This window comes from Rhinoraja longicauda, chromosome 17 (genome assembly GCF_053455715.1).
Source record: "Rhinoraja longicauda isolate Sanriku21f chromosome 17, sRhiLon1.1, whole genome shotgun sequence".
Taxonomy (NCBI): domain Eukaryota; kingdom Metazoa; phylum Chordata; class Chondrichthyes; order Rajiformes; family Arhynchobatidae; genus Rhinoraja; species Rhinoraja longicauda.
The window spans coordinates 9,140,359-9,161,151 of NC_135969.1; the positions used below are offsets into that span (position 1 = coordinate 9,140,359).

At 42.6% G+C, this 20,793-nt stretch overlaps 1 protein-coding gene across 1 annotated transcript in view; it reads left to right on the forward strand.

Moving 5' to 3' along the window:
• stab1 (stabilin 1) overlaps positions 1-20,793 on the forward strand; it is a 208,733-nt gene that overhangs the window by 68,102 nt on the left and 119,838 nt on the right. Inside the window, exons 15-23 of the mRNA XM_078414034.1 lie at positions 791-904; positions 3,802-3,855; positions 4,608-4,688; positions 5,536-5,694; positions 6,845-6,907; positions 8,779-8,877; positions 13,921-14,007; positions 16,216-16,327; positions 19,010-19,196. Coding sequence (XP_078270160.1) covers positions 791-904; positions 3,802-3,855; positions 4,608-4,688; positions 5,536-5,694; positions 6,845-6,907; positions 8,779-8,877; positions 13,921-14,007; positions 16,216-16,327; positions 19,010-19,196 — 956 coding nt within the window. The remainder of the gene's footprint in view (positions 1-790; positions 905-3,801; positions 3,856-4,607; positions 4,689-5,535; positions 5,695-6,844; positions 6,908-8,778; positions 8,878-13,920; positions 14,008-16,215; positions 16,328-19,009; positions 19,197-20,793) is intronic.

Genomic DNA, 20,793 nt, shown 5'->3' on the forward strand with positions numbered 1-20,793 from the left:
TGGGTGGAGGGGGAGGGGAGAGATGGGTGCCAGTCTGGATGGGGCGTGGGGGGAAGAAAGGGGGAGGGGGTTAAACTTCCAACTTTGATATCAAAGTATCACTATTTTCCTGAATGAGTGTAATTGGCAATATGACAAGGTTTACTCAATAAAAAAACCCAGTAGATGCAGAACACAAGCCAGGCAGCTGCAAGATTTCAGCATTTATTATTTATTACAGATTTCCAGCATCTAGTTTTATTTTGATCTTCAATAAAATCAACATTAGCAATGAATAACATTGAACAAACTTTAATATCAAAAGCATACTCTAAAGATTATCCAAAAGCATATTTTGGTAGGCTTTAAGTGGCAGCTATAATCCTTAATGTAGGTAATATTCAGGCATTTAAACGAAAACTTCTGCCTGAAGATTGTTCCCACGATTTAGTTTAAAATGCCCTCAGGTAAACATATTTCATATTCCCTGATATCTCCATTGAATCACCATGAAAGATGGCTGATAGATTTTTTGTAAGAAAATAACTGCAGTTGCTGGTACAAATCGCAGGTATTTATTTCACAAAATGCTGGAGTAACTCAGCAGGTCAGGCAGCATCTCAGGAGAGAAGGAATGGGCGACGTTTCGGGTCGAGACCCTTCTTCAGAAGAAGAAGGGTCTCGACCCGAAACATCACCCATTCCTTCTCTCCTGAGATGCTGCCTGACCTGCTGAGTTACTCCAGCTGAGAGATTTTTTTGTCAACTGTTAAGGGGGTTGTAAGAATGCTATTATTTAATCTTGTTATAGAATTGTGATCTCCCTCTAATACTGGAAGGTCCTGGTCCTTACACTGTGTTTGCTCCAAGCAATGCGGCAGTAGACACGCTACGAGATGGAACTTTATTCTATATGTTCGGTGAGGTAAGTAAACAAATAAATAAATAGTATGAAGGACCATACAATGTAAATCATAAAGGTCATAATTTTCTTTTCCAGGTACATTTCCACTGGAAGTTTCTACTCAGATGATAGAGGCAGACAAGCAGTTTACTGGTGTGTGTCCACACCGTGCTCGGCTTCTCAAATTTGCTTCTAATGAGTCCAATGGAACTGAATATCAGGAAGTAAAGAATATCACACAGCCAATCCCTTACTGCTTATTTAGCACCAGTGACTGACATTGAATGTCTGGCTGAAGAACTATCTTTAAATTAAAATAAGCACATTTTCCAGAGGCTCGTGAGGGAATTGAAGAGCAACACACACTCTTTAGAGAGACACGCGCACACACACACACACACACACACACACACACACACACACACACACACATGCACATATCCAGAATGAGAGACACACACACACAAGCACACACACTTTAGAGAGAGACACAAACGCAAGAACACGCATATTCAGAGAGAGAGCGACACACACACACACACACACACTATCACACACACACACACACACACACACACTATCACACACACAGACCTTTATTTGTACCCAAACAGCATCTATCCTAAAAAATGGTCAAACGATGATTTAAGTGTTTTCACGCTGAATTATCCAGCAATGATTTACCTGGCAGTTCACAGCTGTAGTATTGACGCTGTGTTGATTGATGGGATGGTGTCAGCTCTGTGTGATGGTCACGGTACAGCTGCAGACATGGTTGCCATGGTTGAAGGGGGCACCTGGTGTGCTCGCTGTTGTCATGGAGTCACAATCCCCCGCGCCCCCAACCCACTGTGAAAGGCACGTCGGATCACAAGTCATGTTTTTTGTTTAAAAAGCCAGCAAAGAAGCTCCAGTGAAAAAGGGCAGAAAAATATGATGTCATTAGCTACGCAAGTAGCAGTGGGCAAATATTAGCCTTGCTGAGGGAAGTGGTGCCAGAAATGCCTGTGCAAGTTTCAGGTCGGTTGCTAATTGGCCCAGAAATTAACACCAGTACAATCTAGCGTGTGCAGAAAGGCTTTAGTGCATAAAAGACTGATGTAGTTGGGTCCAATTTTTAGACTGTGGTGCCTTCAATTGATGCTTCATTCTGTGACCGAAATCAGGAATCACTTTTTGCAGAATAGTGAGGGAAAATCTGATCATATGCTGGCAAAATGAATAGATTAATATACTTTCATTAATCCACTGAACCATTTTGTAGTTTAACACCAATTGTCACCCTCCTGACTGCGATGGGTAGATTAACCATGATGCATAGAAGCAGAATTAGGCCATTCAGCCCATCGAATCTACTCCGCCATTCAATCATGGCTGATCTATTTTTCCCTCTTAACCACATCCTCTTGCCTTTTCTCGTAACCTTTGATGCCCTTCCTAATCAAGAGAGATAAATTACTTTGCTGTTCTGCAGCATTTCCCTTCACATCATTTCAACTGTTAGCCCAATGAGTAGAAATCATCACATTAAGTTGACATGATACTGGAATGAGCCTTTGGCTAATTGCTGGTATTACCACTGAAGATGTCAAAGTGAGGGGGTTTAAAGGTTGTGACCAAATGGTCTGAGTGGTGACTGTCGGGGATATGTCTCTGCGTTCTTGGCTATCAAGTCGTGGCTTTCCCTTGCCCTTCTCCATCACCTGCCTAGTGAGAGGTCAGTATAACGTTGGGTTTAAGGTTTTCTGTGGTGTTACAGTATAAGAGAGATTTGTTTTGCATCTTATTAGACCGTTAATTCCCTTGCGAACTCCTGCACAACTTTGCACTCTTGTCCAAAGGAAGAATTTGAAGCCGTACAGCTGTGTTATACACAGAATTCCTCTGTTGGGTTTGGTGTTATGCAGCAGATGGCTCTTTTGATAAGGACAGGATTCACATGCTGTTTGATTCAAACTGTTTGATGGAGGATCTGGCATAGGGGGCACCGCTGTGAGGGGGAAGAACAATGGAGGACCCGGCGTGGGGGGACTGCAGTGAGGAGGGGGGGGGAAGAAGAACAGTGGAGGACCCGACGTGGGGGGGACCGCCGTGAGGTGGGTGTGGGGGGGGGGGGGGGGAGAAGAACAATGGAAAATGGGGAGGGGTGAGAAAAAAAAGGATAATGGGGACCTGGCGTGGGGGGGGGGGGGGGGGGTCAGGAGAACAAAAGGAGGAACTGGCGTACTTTATAACTTTGGCAGGTGGCCGCTATTTGTATACATTGGGTACGCAAGCAAGGAATTTCACTGTGCCTTGGCACGTGTGACAATAAAATATTCCATTCCATCCAAATACCGCAGCTTCATGGATTTACTATCGTCATTTGGAATATCTTTGATTAGATTAATGTGAAGAACTTTAGAATGATGGACAAACTTGCATTTCCGTCATTTTCAATGGAATAGACCAGCATTGTTTGAGCAGTAAATTGGTAGTAAAAATTAACAAAGGACCACACCACATGGACAGACAGACAGACAGGCAGGCAGGCAGACAGGCAGGCAGGCAGGCAGACAGACGGACGGACGGACGGACGGACGGACGCACGCGCGCGCGCAAGCGCCCACCTTCTTGAAAGCCTTCTCAAATTTTATACTTAAGAGAAATTTTATTTTTTTCCACGTGGATCCTGTGAAGAATTGTATGCTGGGTTGTGGCCACAAAGCTGACTTTTGTAGATTAGAAACAGTGCAGAAAAGGGGAAGCAAAAATCAATATTAATCATTGCGAGATAGACTAGAAGCTCAAAATTCATTTGTTTTTATAATTGTAAAACAAAACTAAGCAAACAATCTGTGGAATTCAGTTAATTACTGTGTTTCCCATCTCATCAGCTCTTCCCTATAAACTGTATATTTTTGTTTTCTTAAAATAAGGGTCGGCCAAAACTTCAAGAGCTAGTGAAACATCATATCTTTTCATCGGGCAATGTAAGTCACATTCTTCTGTAATATTTAGATAGAGGTATTAAAAGAGAAGGTCAAGTAATGGATAATGGAGTTTGAGGTTGGTGGGGTATGTGTTCAAATGGGAGTCTACTCTAACCTTTGAATTGTTCTCTCCCGTGGAGAAATCCTGTTACCTCTGGCTGACTTACTGAAACTGAACACTGCTGTAACTAAGGAGTTGGTGGGTGTAGGAACTGCAGATGCTGGTTAACACTGAAGATAGACACAAAATGCTGGGGTTGATGCTACTGATCTGCAAGTGTACTCTTCATTAGATAAAACATATAACAACTACAGCATGGAAACAGGCCTGTCCGGCCCTACCAGTCCACGCCGACCATTCTCCCTGACCTAGTCTCATCTACCTGCACTCAGACCATAACCCTCCAATCCCCTCCTATCCATATACCTATCCAATTTACTCTTAAATAATAAAATCGAGCCAGCCTCCACCACTTCCACCGGAAGTCCATTCCATACAGCCACAACCCTCTGAGTAAAGAAATTCCCCCTCATGTTACCCCTAAACCTTTGTCCCTCAATTCTGAAGCTATGTCTGAAAGGGCACTAACAACTGTCAGCACATGTGCAGTGTGACACAAAAAAGGGGAAAGTTAACAAAGAAGCCCAGATGAGACATTGTAAATAACTCAGACCTTTGCTCTCAGCTTTGTTATCATGTGATGTGCTGATCTCAAAAGGACTTTCCATAACTTGTCATTTTCAATTTCCAGCTGCCAATTGATAGGTTGTCAACCATGTCTCGAATTATGACAAAAGCCAACCAGATAATATCCATTAATGTCACAGCCAATGTAAGTACAACGTATGGGCAGAGATGTACCCACGGATAGAGATTGAAAGGTGACTCAAGCTGAGAGACACCTGAATTTCAAACAATATAATGCAATGCAATCATATGTTGCATCAGCACCATTAATGTTGAATCCACTCACATCACAGACTGGGTTAGTGAATGCACTCTGAACACTGACAGGTATTGTGAATCCACTCCCAATACTGATTGGATCCGTGAATCCATTCCCATCACAGAGAGCCAGTGAATCATATCATATATATACAGCCGGAAATGGGCCTTTTCGCCCCTCCAAGTCCGTGCCGCCCAGCGATCCCCGTACATTAACACTATCCTACACCCACTAGGGACAATTTTTACATTTACCCAGCCAATTAACCTACATACCTGTACGTCTTTGGAGTGTGGGAGGAAACCGAAGATCTCGGAGAAAACCCACGCAGGTCACGGGGAGAACGTACAAACTCCTTACAGTGCAGCACCCGTAGTCAGGATCGAACCTGAGTCTCCGGCGCTGCATTCGCTGTAAAGCAGCAACTCTACCGCTGCGCTACCAGAGACAGGTTCCTTCAATATCCAAATAAAAGAGATTGCATGTTATTATTCTTAAATTCTATATCCCAAGAGCCATGTCAAATATTATTTCTGGAACTAAACACCTATTGGGAAACTTTTTGAAATTAAAAGCATATGAATGTGAACGACCTTAGCTTAATAAAGTTCTTGTAAAATTACAGTCAATCATTTGTTGTAACACTATTCTTTGAGCAGAGCCCTAAATCATTGTTGTGTAAAGCTGTACTAGGTCTAGATGGAATTGATTGAATGATTTTCTCTTCTCACAGGGCCAGATTTTGTTGGGCGATACGGGGGTTCCTGTACATAAAAGGGACATTGTAGCTTCCAATGGCATCATTCACACTTTGGATGGCATTCTTATTCCTTCTTCAATAATCCCCATCTTGCCGAAAAGATGTAATGAAATCCAGTATCATATCATAACGGTAAAGATTTTTATCATTATAGCGGTAATGTTAACTAGACCACTTTATACTGTATTGTCTCATTTTTTTGCATTTGAGTACTTTTAAGTTTAGGTGCATTTATTTCTCATGAATGCTCGGCTTCATAAAGGAAAAGAAAAGAAAGGAATTATTTTCTCCCCGTGATCTGCGTGGGTTTTCTCCGAGATCTTCGGTTTCCTCCCACACTCCAGATCACGGGGAGAACGTACAAACGGCTTGTATGTATGTATTCTTGATATGTATAATAGACAATAGACAATAGGTGCAGGAGTAGGCCATTCAGCCCTTCGAGCCAGCACCGCCATTCAATGCGATCATGGCTGATCACTCTCAATCAGTACCCCGTTCCTGCCTTCTCCCCATACCCCCTCCCCATACACCACTCTCTGACTGAAAAAGTTCTTCCTCATCTCCATTCTAAATGGCCTACCCCTTATTCTTAAACTGTGGCCCCTTGTTCTGGACTCCCCCAACATTGGGAACATGTTTCCTGCCTCTAATGTGTCCAGTATCATATCATAACGGTAAAGATTTTTATCATTATAGCGGTAATGTTAACTAGACCACTTTATACTGTATTGTCTCATTTTTTTACATTTGAGTACTTTTAAGTTTAGGTGCATTTATTTCTCATGAATGCTCAGCCATGAATGCTCGGCTTCATAAAGGAAAAGAAAAGAAAGGAATTATTTTCTCGGTGTGATGTCCAATGATTTTCAAATGAGTGTGAAGTACATGACCCATGGGATTGATTTTGGGTCTCCATTTTGGATAGGATGCTGAACGAGAGAATCAAATTATAATAATCTTCATTTTAAGAAAACTTGAATCTGCAAATTTGAACCAAAGTGAACCAAACTATCATTCTCAAGGCCTTCATGCTGTGGTTGCCTTCTGGCAGGTGTTGGCCCGTTGGCTCATGACAGAGGTTAGAAGCATTGCAAAGACTGGCCACAACGAACGTTAGTTCCAGAAGGTTCCACCAGACCTGGAACCACCAGCCTGGCGCAGTTAGTTCACAGGCTGCAAATGCCATGTTGCTTCCTAGAATTTCTGCTTCAGTATAAGACTTGCATTTTAACCGCAGTCTCCAGGTAATGTTATTGCTTCTATCTTCTCTGTTCCTCAGGCCGCCTGTGGACATTGCTCTTCGCTGCGTAATACTCGCTGCCCGGGTGGAAGCACACCAATGGTAAATGTGAACATTTTGATTTTTCTGGCATCCGGCCCCGTCTGGAATAACAGCAGCAGATGAGTTACAACTGTACTTTAATTGAGTCATCCCTCTGAGTAAAACATAAGCCACAAGTGAAACTCAAGCACTTTGAGTCTTGACGTCAAGTTTTATCCTTAAGCTCCCTGATGTCTTTTCCTTAAACAGACTGAATTGATGAATTGATTGTCTTAGTTGCCATTTTGTTTTAATACGTTTGTCGGCACATGTTATTGACTGCATTGTTTGCTGCTGTTTTGATCTGTGGCTTATGGAATCGCACAGCAGTGGGAGAAGGTCATTTGGCCGCGCGGTGGATACTTGAGGGAAAAGTCCGGTTTGTTCCACAATCCCGCAAACCTTTCCCTTTAGAAAAGTCGTGAAAATGCGATCTTTTAAAATGCTCTGATAATTCTGAGCCAGGCTTTATTTGGCCAGTTTTCCCTCTTACCTTAGTTCCAGGACATGTCGATTGACTCAGTAGCGATCAGGACTAGGAACTCTATGTGATCATTACCCTCCCCATCTGGGAGACCAGTCCTGGCACCTTTACCACTGCTCTGGCGGGAGGTCAGTTAAAAACATTCCAGGTCAGGAATAGAATTCAAGCTCATGTTTTTAATGTCAAATGGGCAAATCCTCATGAGCACTGTTTCTATACATGTTGTTGCATCATATGCCTTGTCATTTGGACTCGAACCTAACCGACTGGACAGCAATGCTTTCAATGTCACAGATTCCAGTGGAGGGATTTTGTGGTTTTGTCTGAAGTATTAGCTTCCCGTGTCTTTATAAACTGCAGCAGTTATGCCATCTGAGGCTCATCGAGAAGCCAAAATACCATGGGGAGCTTGAGCTGGGGATGCAATCAGTAATTGTGGAAGGAGTGGTCAAGTTGGGACAGAACTTCTCATCATGGAGGGGGTAATGGAATAAGGGGAAAGAATCAATGTCAGGAGAGGGGGGAGTTGAGTGGGTGGTATTGTTATTAATCTTGTTTTATTATTGTCACGTTTATTAAATTGACTACTGATAATGCACGGTATGAAGATTAGAGAAGTAAATTAATCTAGTTTACTTTATTGTCAAGTGCACTGAGGTGCAGTGAAAAGCTTTTGTTGTGTGCTAACCAGTCAGTGGAAAGGCAGTACATGATTATCATCGAGTCATTCACAGTGTACAGATACATGATAAAGGGAATAATGTGAATAACTAATCTAAATAAAGATATTTGGGGAATATTGGCTGCAAATTTTGCTCATTATCCAGTGCTCAGTTCTCATGAAGGCACTGATGGTAAATGTAAAAAGCAGGTATAATCAGCATCTGATAACCCGTGCACATTTTTATTGTTATTGACCAAAGATAAGTTCCTCTCTCAATTATGTGAAATTCCTTTGGCCATTTTAAAAATCAATAGCCGATGGAAGAATTTCATAAGAATGGATTTACAATGCACATTCATAGTTTCAAGCCATCTAGATGCAGAGGAAAATGAAGAAATGCAAAAACGCGTTCATAAATCCCACTAATGGAATTCAAAAATAAAAGGCACAAAGTACTGGAGGCAGCATCCCAAAGAACATGTGTTGGGACCCTTCTCCAGACTGATTGTAGGGGGGGTGGGAGAAGAAAGCTAGAAGGGAGGCGGGGCAGGATGAAGTGTGGCAGGTACTAGGTGAGCACAGGTGAGGGGACAACAGTTGTATCATTGTGACTTTGTGACGTTGCATGGGGATTGAATTTCTTCTCTCAGATTTAAATATTACAAGCCATTCCTGTGTCTGCCATATTTGTGTGTCATTGTGAGAGCTCGTAATTTATTCACGGTAAACATTCTGTATCTACAGGAATCATATGAAAAAGATTGTTTATATCACAGCTTAGTAGACGAGTTTACCAATAGCAGGAGCTCTGGCTGTGCAAGACACTGTAACCAAACTTTTGTTGTAAGTATTTTAAGTTGTGTCGAATCCAAAGAGATGCACAGCTTATGAACTGCATATTATTATTATACACCTGCCTTTGTGTCTTTCAAAGTTTGATATTTGGTGATTTAGAATGGAACAAATGATTCAACAACATTTTATAATGCCTTAAACGAAATAGCATTAATGTTGCTAAATGATCACCTCGGGGTATTATGCTGACAAAAGTAAGTGTAATGTTTTATATTTGTAGGAGCTTGGAGTATTGTAAATGGGTTTTTGGAACAATGTTGTGAGGCGTTACAATCCATTACGAGGATGTTGCCAGGGCTCAAGGGCTTGAGCTTTAGGGAGCGGTTTTGCAGGCTAGGGAGTGCAGGAGGCTGCAGGCTGATCCTATAGAAATGTACAGAATCGTGAGAGGAATAGATCAGGTAAATGCACCAGAGTAGGGGAATCATAGTACAGTGCCCTTGCCCAGAGTAGGGGAATAATAAACCAGAGGACATAGGTTTATGGTGAGGGAGGAAACATTTAATAGGAACCTGAAGGGTAACTTTTTTTTACACAATAGGTGAGCTGCTGGAGGAGGTAGTTGAGGCAGGCACTATCGCAAAGTTTAAGAAACATTTAACCAGGTACACAGGATAGATTTAGAGGGATATGGGCCAAACGCAGGCAGGTGGAACTAGTGTAGATGGGACATGTTGGTCGGTGTGGGCAAGTTGGGCTGATGGGCTTATTTCTATGACTCTATAACACTGCATGGAGGAGACCTAAGGAAGTTGATGTCCGTCCTGTGTTGTCTTTTATTGGTGGATGAGGTGCTGTATAAGACAACAGCACTTTTGCTACAGGGCACAGAAGTTTTTATTTCATGAATGATCAGTTGTAGCTGAATAAGGGCCAAAGACTAAATACAGGCCAAAGAATGGCTGCTTTAAATTATCAGCTTTTTCATTTCCAAAAACATTGTAAAACCATACAATACACAGGAATGAAGGAGGCCAGTCGTCCCATCAGGTTTGTGCCAGTTCTTCTCCTGAGACTACCCACTCTCATCACGTTTCCTTCACCTTTCTGTCCTTTTACATCCTTAACATTTCAAATAATATTCCGCTATCTTTTCAAATGAAGCTTTCGCATCAATAGGCAGGTTGTAAGACATCCCAAATTAAATTTGCCACGGGGATCCTTGTGGGCAAATGTAGTTGAGGTGTTGGGAGGGGTGAGAATAGCTCCCTGGTCACTCATTTGCAGTGCACCTGGTTTCTTCATGGACAATTTCAGGGCTAAAACGTAGGCCACTCTTCCAGCATGCGCCTCCCCCACTTTAATTGTATATTTATTTACATTAGGCCCCTGGCCCGAACTTTGAACTGGTGGTGAGGGACTGTCCACAGCGTATTGCTTGCCCACTTGAAATGGGTGCTTCTGGGATGCTGGGGTGTAAGCTGTTGAAGCAAGCTACCCAAAGGTAGGTAGATATTGGTGTTTCTCACAACACTTTTTTTTGCATTGAAAAGCAAAAAATTGCAGATGCAGGAAATCTAAAATAGAAACAGAAAATGTTGGAAACACTCAGCAGGGTTCTGTCTGCATCTCTACTGACAGATAAGGCCTCGTGCTGAGTATTTCTAGCAATTCTGTCTCTGCAGATGCTGCCTGCCTTGCTGAGTACTTCCAGCATGTGATTTTTTAAATCTTTTTTTTTTGCAACTTCTGATAAACAATGTGGCAATTTGTCCCATGTTTTTTGCTGAGAATTTTTCTTTTTTTCCCCCCAATTTGGAGGATTATTGGTGCTATCGTTCTCAGTTTAGTTTAGAGGTACAGCGCAGAAACAGGCCCTTCGGCCAACCAAGTCCGCGCCGACCAATGATCCCCGTTCACTAGCACTATCCTATATACGGGGACAATTTACAATCTTTAGGAAAGCCAGTTGACCTACAAGCCTGTACGCCTTTGGATTGTTGGAGGAAACCAGACCACCTGGGGAAAACCCAAGGGGTCACGGGGAGAACGTACAAACTCCATACAAGCAGGACCTGTAGTCAGGATCGAACCTGGGTCTCTGGCGCTGCAAGGCAGCAACTCTACCATGCTATTCTTTTTCAATTAAGTGAGCAATGCAATACCTCCCGATGCTGCCTGTGACAGATGGACATTAAGTGGAATTGGAATCATAGAATTGTTACAGTGTGGAAGGGAGTCACTTGGTCCACTGAGTCCATGACATAATGGCACCTGAGCCATGGCCATATCTGCAGGCACTAGAACCCAAGTTTCTACATATACACCTGGATGTGTTATACAAGACGCTGCCTTTGTCTCTTCTATTTACATTTTCCTTCACTTTTTCTCCTTAAATGCTCTCCAATATTTTCCACTGCCTATCTCGGCATTCATTAAAGCTTTCCCTTTGTTCTAGAACTCTATTTAATCTTACCTATTTCCCTTTTCGATCGTTCTTATAATAGTTTTGGTGGTTTGGATGACTCGTCTTGTGTGTGGAACTATTTTCTGCCCCAGAACACGTGCCATTGGCATGGTAATCCAGAGCCACCCCTTCAGTTTCTGTCGAGACATGAATTGATACGACTGTTGTCCGTCTCCTCACCTGCCTGGCGCACAACACTAGGAATAATTCTGACATGATCCAATTCAAACGTTGCATTTCATTTCTTGTGTATCCTTTACAAGGTCTCCAATCCATTCTTTCTGATTTGATTGATTCCAAATAACGTAGGATGTATTATATTGCCAATACAAGAATAACTCCAAAGGCATAATCAGAGTGTGTGAGTTGGAAACACCAAAATCTATGCAAAGGGGCAGGTTAAAACTGCTGTTAAAAGTCCGTACTTAGCTCACATTTGACTGGAAGGTTATTCTCCTGTTTGATATTCCTCTGGAGGAGGCTGATGGAGCAGTTGGAGAACATTAAGTTTGTAACCAAATTATATCCATTTTACAGTTTGCCATTGATATAGAATGGCCACTCGCATATTGAATGGCCATTTTGTGCCTTATGTGATTGATGACACCATGCAGGGAAAAGCAGCTTGTGTAACTGGCCTGCAATCTGCCATCCTAGAGCATCCTTCATGCTCTCTCTACCACTGTGGCCACAGTGTGTGCTATCAACTGCAGTTGCTCACCTTGTTACTCCAATAGCACCTCCTGAAGACATGACCTCTACCACCCAGGAGCAGATGCATGGAAATATCTCTCTGCAGGTTCTCCACCAAGATGCACATCATCTTGACTGTGCAATATGTCACTGGATCTGAATGTTGGAATTCCTTCACTGTGTTGCAGGAGTACCTTCACCATGTGGCAGTGTAGGGACGTTGCTTAACATCTTCCTCTCGAATGCAGATAGGGGTGGACAATAAATGCTGGCCTCACTGACGTCACCCACATTGTGTAAATTTCCCAAAAAAAATCAGGTCCATAAAAGGAATATTGAATAAGATGCATAACTTGTGGGGTGATCAGGTTACATCCATTTACATGAACACCAAAAAAACTAATTTTCTGTAAATTCCTTTTAAACTTTTTTTTTCCAACTTCTTCTGAAGCTCTGTGTTAAAGTTCTTCGTAAATCTTTCTGTTCTGTTTTGGTTGTCAATAATAAGTGGTGACAGAAGGAATTTCTAAGTATTAGTTTAGGGTGTTAGCTGAACTCATGGGATTGACAGATAGGAAATGAGATCAGGGCCTGAATTCCCTTATTGTCTCTCCATCTTAGCTGAGTACTTGGGAGGCAAGGAAAGAACTTCCCCAGAGAAATGAAAATAGAAAGCGCTGACTGAGTTAAGCCTTGGTAGTCAGTTGGCTTCAGGAAGTTGTTACAATGGTGCAGGAAACTGGTTGAGAACAAAAGAAGCTCGAAATGCCGGAGATCTTAAATAAGAATAGAAAATGCTGGAAATATTCAGCAGGTGAGGCAGCAACAATGAAGAGAGAAACAGAGTTAACATTTCATCAGGATCTCATTGACTTAAAACATTAACACTGTTTGCCTGTCCACTGATGTTGCCTGGTCTGTAGAGTACATGCAGCATTTCCTGTTTTTATTCCAGGAAATGAAATGTATGTATTCAATACATACATGTATTCAATATGTATACATACTTGAATTCAGATGTATTCAAGAGAGAGTTAGATATAGCTCTTAGGGGTAATGGAATCAAGGGATATGGGGAGAAAGCAGGAATGGGGTACTGATTTTGGATGATCAGCCATGATCACATTGAATGGCGGTGCTGGCTCAAAGGGCTGAATGGCCTACTCCTGCACCTATTTTCTATGTTTTTATGAAACAGGTTGTTGGTCTATTATTTTTTTGGTGAGTTAAATGCAGCATCCAAAGAGAAGAAAACATGGCTGAAGATTAGAGATGCTGAGGAGTGGGAGGCAGGTGGTGTGTTGGTGTTAAATGTGCTCCTCTGATGAGAACAGGCCCTTTATTAAAGGCTGTTCCACCTATTTTCCATCCATCCCATGATAATCAGATCCTTTGTCTATCTGCACTTGGCATCCGACTAATGCTGGCAGGAGCCTCGTGGATATTTTGTGCATCGAGATTCTCTGGTGCTGTCCGTTACAGGTTAGTCACAGCCGGGGCAGGAGCAGATCCAGCCCATCTTCAACCAACAAGGTTCTCCTCGTTGGCACAAGGAGGGCTGGAATTTTTCCAGGCTCCTTGCGCTGGGGATTTTACCCCTTGGTCGATCTACTCTTTCATGGCCCTGACCCCTTCATCGCCCACAGCTTATGTGATCTCCAGACCTACTAATCTCTGCCGATTGTGTGTGAGCAGAATGCCCAGCGATGAAAAAGCCATTGAAGCCACCTCACTCATTTTACCCCCCCACTTACCTCCTCCCCCAGGGTTGGCTTCCTAATTACAGGGGGTAAAATCCACTGTAGTACATTTCTGCTGGGAGAAGGTGGAGATGGCATTAACATGCTTTGATACTGAACATAAATAAAAGCATACCGTTCCCGACGATCGTGTTGATAATTAAAATGTGTTCAACTTTGTTTCTCGTCTAGAAACGAAAATGCTGTAAAGGGTTCTACGGACCAGATTGCAAAGCCTGCTTGGGAGGGTTTCAACATCCATGTTATGGGCATGGAGAAGTAAGTTCATTCTTTCTTGAAAAATGAGCCAGTAAAGAATTGACAGAAAATTATATGTTGATAAACTTTGTGAAGAAGACTGATTTCTGTGAGTATTTGCAGTCATTGCAAAAGGAGACTATTTGGCCCATCGTGCTCTTGCTATCTTGCTGCACTCTCACTTCTCAACGCTCGATCCATTGTTTACGCAGTTTGAGATGGATACTAGACTGGACCTGCGGACAGTTTTGCACACTGCACAGCCAGTATCTGTCAAATGCTGGAGGCTCGAGGGTCAATTGAATTAGCCTCATCGGCATTCATGTTTAAACATCCACCCCCTAGACCCATATGACTACTAGGTAATTCATAGTTCATAAGTTATAGGAGCAAAATTAAGCCATTTGGCCTATCAAGAATTAGGCCATTCGGCACTCATTCAAGGCTGATCTATCTTTTCCTCTCAACCCTATTCTTCTGCCTTTACCCCATAACCCCTGACACTCTTATTAATTAAGAATCTGTCAATCTCTGCCTTAAAAATATCCATTGACTTGGCCTCCACAGCCATCTGTAGCAATGAATTCCACAGATTCACCCCCTCTGACTAAAGAAATTCCTCCTCATCTCCTAAAGGTACATCTTTTTATTCTGAGGCTACGGCCTTTGTTTCTAGACTCTCCCACTAATGGAAATATCCTCTTCACATCCACTCTACCCAGGCTCCATATCCACTCTACCTCTCCCTCTACAGGTAGATAGTATATCATCCTTGTGTTTTGTTTGGCTCCCGGTCTCCTGCCTCAATGTTAATATTCTTATCTCTGTTCTTTTATACTCAACTTTTAGTTTCCTGTAAACCTGAACATTGCTTTGACTTCACCCTCTTGCACATCACCATTGTCCTTGAGGTGATGAAGCAGTTGTGATTTAGTTGGCACCATTCCAGTCTCCAAGTCGGACGGCTGTGGTTTCAAATCCCCCTCTTGCAACCTGGACTCATAAATCGACATTGACACCCCTTTGTGATACTGTGTCCTGCACGTTCTGAAATGTCTTTCTCATGAAATGTTAAACCAAAACCTTGCCTGTTCTTCCAGGAGGATCTTTATAAATCTTATGCTGTTATTTTGAGAAAGAATGGAGGATTTTTCTCTGTTCTCTTGGCCAAAATGTGTCTGTCATTCAAAATTGCTTTGGCATTGTTGTTAGTGGGAGGTTGTTGGGTTTGGATTGGCTGCTGCTCGCACTGTATTGCGGCTACAATGAATTGTGATTTAAATGCAGACTTTTAGACATATGGCCCCTTACTGTGGAATTCCTATTTGAAGCTTTCTCACCTCCTCACCCATTTCGCTTCCTTTCCTATGTTGTAAATGTTCCTTTGACCAGGAAATTCCTCAAACAATATTAATCGTCCAGTCAGCTTCTCCAATCCACAAAATAAGTCTAAGAATATTATAAGAAAATAACTGCAGATGCTGGTACAAATCGATTTATTCACAAAATGCTGGAGTAACTCAGCAGGTCAGGCAGCATCTCGGGAGAGAAGGAATGGGTGACGTTTCGGGTCGAGACCCTTCTTCAGACTGAGGGTCTCGACCCGAAACGTCACCCATTCCTTCTCTCCCGAGATGCTGCCTGACCTGCTGAGTTACTCCAGCATTTTGTGACAAAATAAGTCTTTTTTTTCCTAGCAAAAACAACAATTTAAAATCAATTAATTCTGCAGACATCCTGGAGATGCTACTGCCATTCGATAAATGCAAGTGCAATTATTGGATAGACGAGACAAATCTTGTTCTAAATCTCCTAAAAATAATCTTCTAAATCTCCTAAAATGTGAGTTATGAAGGTACTAAGCAAAGCTTTGGTGCGGCATTGTGGTGCATGGTTGTGGAGCTGTAGAGTTGCTGCCTTACATTGCTTGCAGTGCCATAGACCCGGGTTTGATCCTGACAACAGGTGCTGTCTGTACGGAGTTTGTACATTGACCCCGTGACTGCGTGTGTTTTCCCCGAGATCTTCAGTTTCCTCCCCCACTCCAAAGACGTACAAGTTTGTAGGTTAATTGGCTTGATATAAATGTAAATTGTCCCTAGTGTGTGTAGGATAGTGTTAATGTGTGGGGATCGCTTGTCATCGTGGACTCGGTAGGCCGAAGGGCCTGTTTCCGCACTGTATCTCTAAACTAAACTAAACTAAATGATTGATTTTGTTTTTCCACAGTGCTCTGATGGAATAGAAGGAGATGGTACATGCAAATGCTATTCAAACTTTAAGGGAATTGCCTGTCACATTTGTTCTGAAGACAATAAACACGGCCAAAACTGCACCCTAGGTCAGTAAGGTACAAAAATAGCAATGTTAATAAGGGTTTAAAAGAAAGAGAAAATATAACATTTCACCATTTTTGTCAAGTTTATTTTTGTAATTTCAGTCGTGAAAAATCCTTAATAAATTTATTCTAACATGACAGGGGAATTAATATAAATGAATACAATGAATTAATATAAATGAATTAATATAAATGAATTAATATAAATGAATACAATTATTTTAAGCTTAGAAAAATTTTAAGCTTTTAAGGTAGAAAGCTGGCAGGCTTGGTTTCTACACTTGGGCCTTTGTTACTGTCCAGTAGTTTCAATGAATGCAAATTCAAGTGGGTACAAGATCAATGTTTCACCCAGTGATGCTAATTTCATGATGCATTAGGTTGCAACTGTCTGCAACTTTATTAATTTTAACTGCAGCGTGGTAATTCATCATTGTAATGACCATACTATAAGGTGTTTGTTTACCGGAATGGTGGTGTTACCTACAATAGTTGCACATGTGCTGATGATGGATGATGACACTTCTGCTGGAAGTTTATTCTATGCAAAATGAACACAGATCTCATTTGATCTAAACCTCATACTTGAATATAAAACAACAAAATACTTTGCAATCCAGAATAGAATCCAGTCACTTGGCAACTCTGTTGACAAACGGATGGTTAAATTGAGAGTGCTGCTATTTAATCAAGCAAAGAAAAACTAGAAATTGTCTCATTCTATGACATTTTTGACACTTTTTAAAAAGTGCTATATTTATGCGGTGCCATACACATGCTTGTTAAGGCAGTTCCAAGAAATTACAGAGCGTGCCTTAATTATGCTGCATGAATTGCAGGAAATTATTTCTGCACAAGGTCCCACAAACTGCAATGAACTCCATGAGCAGATCATCCACTGTAAAGGTAAAGGGGAGCAGCTGGAAGGACCCAGTGTGTCAGGCCGCATCTGTGGAGGGAAATGGACAGTCAACGTTTTAGGTCAAGACCCTTTATCTAGACTGAACGACCCTTCATTTACATTCCAAAAGTCGAGATCAAGGGTCTCAACCCAAAACATCGATGGTCCATTTTCCCATCAGAGACACTGTCAAACCTGCTGGTCTCTTTTTGCAACTGATCCCAGCTTCTGCAGTCTCTTGTGCCTCAACTACCATAATGATGATGGTTACAGGATAAATATTACCCAGGACTCCTTTGCTGTTGCTCATCATACCAGCATGGGATCTTTTACCTCCTTGACCTAGAAGACGTAGGGGACAGGGCACAGTTTAACACTTCATCAGAAAGACAGAACTGTTCTTCATATTACAGTGATTTTATGCTCGAGAGTGCATCTCTGGTGGGATATAAATCTTCACAGAAAAAATATATTATTACCTCTATATATGCGAGCGTTAAAAATAGTGTGGGAGGAAACCAGAGAACCCGGGGAAAACCCACTTGGTCACAGAGGGAAAGTACAAATTCTGTGCAGACAGCATCCGTAGTCAGGATTAAACCAGGTTCTCTGAAGCTGTAAGGCAGCAACTCTACCGCTGCACCACCATGCCACCCTCTTATACGACCTGTCATGCAATGAAGCAACCCATTCATCACGATTTAAAGTGTGTTTGATGTTTTACGTTACTGGAGACTTCAATGGAAGTTATTCTGTTGCTCCGTACAGGCAGCACCAGAGGTCAAGATAGAACCCAGGTCTCTGGAACTGTGAGGCAGACACACTACCATTGCACTACTGTGCTACCCGATTTGCATGGGCATGGTGGGTCAGAGGGCTGGTTTCTATGCTGTATGAATCAGTGACTCTTTATCCTGTACAGGATGAAGAACAAGGAGTTTTAGACAATTGAGACCCGGCTGAAAGGTTGAGGACAACAATTCTGATGTAGAGTTGGATCTCATTCATAAGTACATGAAATCTGATGACAGTAGGAACAAATATCAGAGAAGTAGGTTGGGACAGAGGACTGACCCAATGTATAGGAAAAAAAACAGGAGATGCTAGTTTAAATCGAAGGTAGACACAAAATGTTGGAGTAACTCAGCGGGTCAGGTAGCATCTCAGGAGAGAAGGAATGGGTGACGTTTCGGGTCGAGACCCTTCTTCAGACTGAAGAAGGGTCTTGACCCAAAAAGTCACCCATTCCTTCTCTCCTGCGATGTTGCCTAACCCGCTGAGTTACTCCAACATTTTGGGAATGACCCAATGTAGTTGAGCATGGACAGAAGTCATTTCACGTGCTTCTCTGCTTAGGACACAGATGGAACCAAGAACAAGTGGTCCCTCCTTGTTGGTAAAGAGATTTTTAGGAGAATGAAGTGGCCAGAAAGTGCAACTGCAGCAGACAGGATGGGATGGACAAAGAATGATGGCTTAACATGATCACAGCTGTAATAGGTGGCATTTTGCGATTTTGATAAGTGCTATTTGGATACTGCAACAAAAGCAAAACCGATGGAAAGGATTCAAACATAATGGTTTGCAAAAACTGGGCTGGTTTTTTGAGGAGGTGGGTGATGGTCGCAAATGTGAAGGAGAGGGCCAATGTCCCTGAGCAGAGATGTGAAATGTGAAGGAGAGAGCCAAAGTCTCTGAGCAGAGACAGTGCAGTCGTGGAGCATGAGAGCTTTGAGACTTGTCTTTGCATTTCTTCCTGTGATGAACTTGCATCTCCTTTGCAGACTGCCCTTGCTTGCATGGCATTTGTGATAACAGACCCGAAAACTCTGGCATTTGTCAGTCTGGCACCTGCAAAGAGGGATTCACAGGCACATTCTGTGACCGGAAGACTGAGCCTTGCGGCCCGTTTGGCTTGTCTCAGTATTGTCACGCATTTTCCGTGTGTGAATACAACAACGGTACAGCCAGGTAAGAAAGCTAAGAATTACAAATAACACATTTCACTTTGATATTTTCAGCCATTAAAGGAAAGTGTTTGTTTTTTAAATGACTTGCATTTACATAGTGTTTCATGCTTGAGAACCAAAAACGAAACGAAATATTTTTAATGAGTCATAGAACGATACAACAATATAAAAGGCCCTTTGGCCCAAGTCGTCCATGCTCGTCAAGATGCTTGTCCCATTTGCCCATATTTGACCTTTATCCCTCTAAACACTATCCATGTAGCTATCCAAATACCTTTGAATTTCTTTTAGTTTAGTTTAGAGATTCAGTGCAGAAACAGGCCCTTCAGCCCAGCAAGTCCACACCGACCAGTGATCCCCATACACTAACACTATCCTCCACACACTAGGGACAATTTACAATTATGCCAAGCCAATTAACCGACAAACCCGTGTAGGAAAGAACTGCAGATGCTGGTTTAAATCGAAGGTAGACATAAAATGCTGGCGTAACTCAGCGGGACAGGCAGCATCTCTAGAGAAGGAATGGGTGACGTTTCGGGTCGAGACCCTTCTTCAGACTGATGTCAGAGTAGTGGGCGGTACAGAGATAAAATGTAGTCGGAAACAGTAAGACTGGTGGGAGAACTGGGAATGGGGAGGGGATGGAGAGAGAAAGCAAGGGTTTTTTGAAGTTAGAGAGGTCAATGCTGATACTGCTGGGGTGTAAGCTGCCAAAGCAAAGTATGAAGTGCTGTTCCTCCAATTTGCGCTGGGCCTCACTCTGACAATGGTGGAGGCCCAGGACAGAAAGGTCAGATTGGGAATGAGAGGGGGAGTTAAAGTTCTGAGCAACCGGGAGATCAGGCAGGTGTAGGCAGACTGAGTGGAGGTGTTCAGTGAAACGATCGACGAGCCTGCGCTTGGTCTCGCCGATATACAGGAGTCGACACCTGGAACAGTGGATTGAGGTCCTTGGACGGAGTCGAGGGAGGAGGTATGGGGACAGGTGCTGCATTTCCTGCGGTTGCAGGGAAAAGTACTGGGGAGGGGCTGGTTTGGGTGGGAAGGGACGAGTTGACCAGGGAGTTGCGGAGGGAACGGTCTCTGCGGAAAGCAGAAAGGGTGGAGATGGGAAGATGTGGCCAGTAGTGGGATCCTGTTGGAGGTGGCAAAAATGTCGGAGGATTATGTGCTGTATGCGACGGCTGATGGGGTGGAAGGTGAGGACAAGGGGGACTCTGTCCTTGTTACGAATGAGGAGGAGCAAGAGCGGAGCTGCAGGAGATCGAGAACACCAAGCAATGGATTGAAATTCTTGCTTTAAAAAGAAAACTTTGTCAATTCTTCCGTTTGTAACCATGTGGAAGTTTGGGGTCCCAGGGAAAATATTAGCAAACCTGTGAGTCCAAACCCTCTGAATCACTGCATGCTGATGATCGAGCATGAACTTCCACAATTTTCCAGTGGAATTTGCTTGCTGGAATTTTAATTGCTCCATACATTTCACTGGCTGTGAGGAAGATAAGTTACAGGGTATTTACTATAATTTTTAATTCATTGGGTTACTTTGAATGCCCTTTGTTATTTTGGATTTTTTGAATGCAAGGACTATAGAA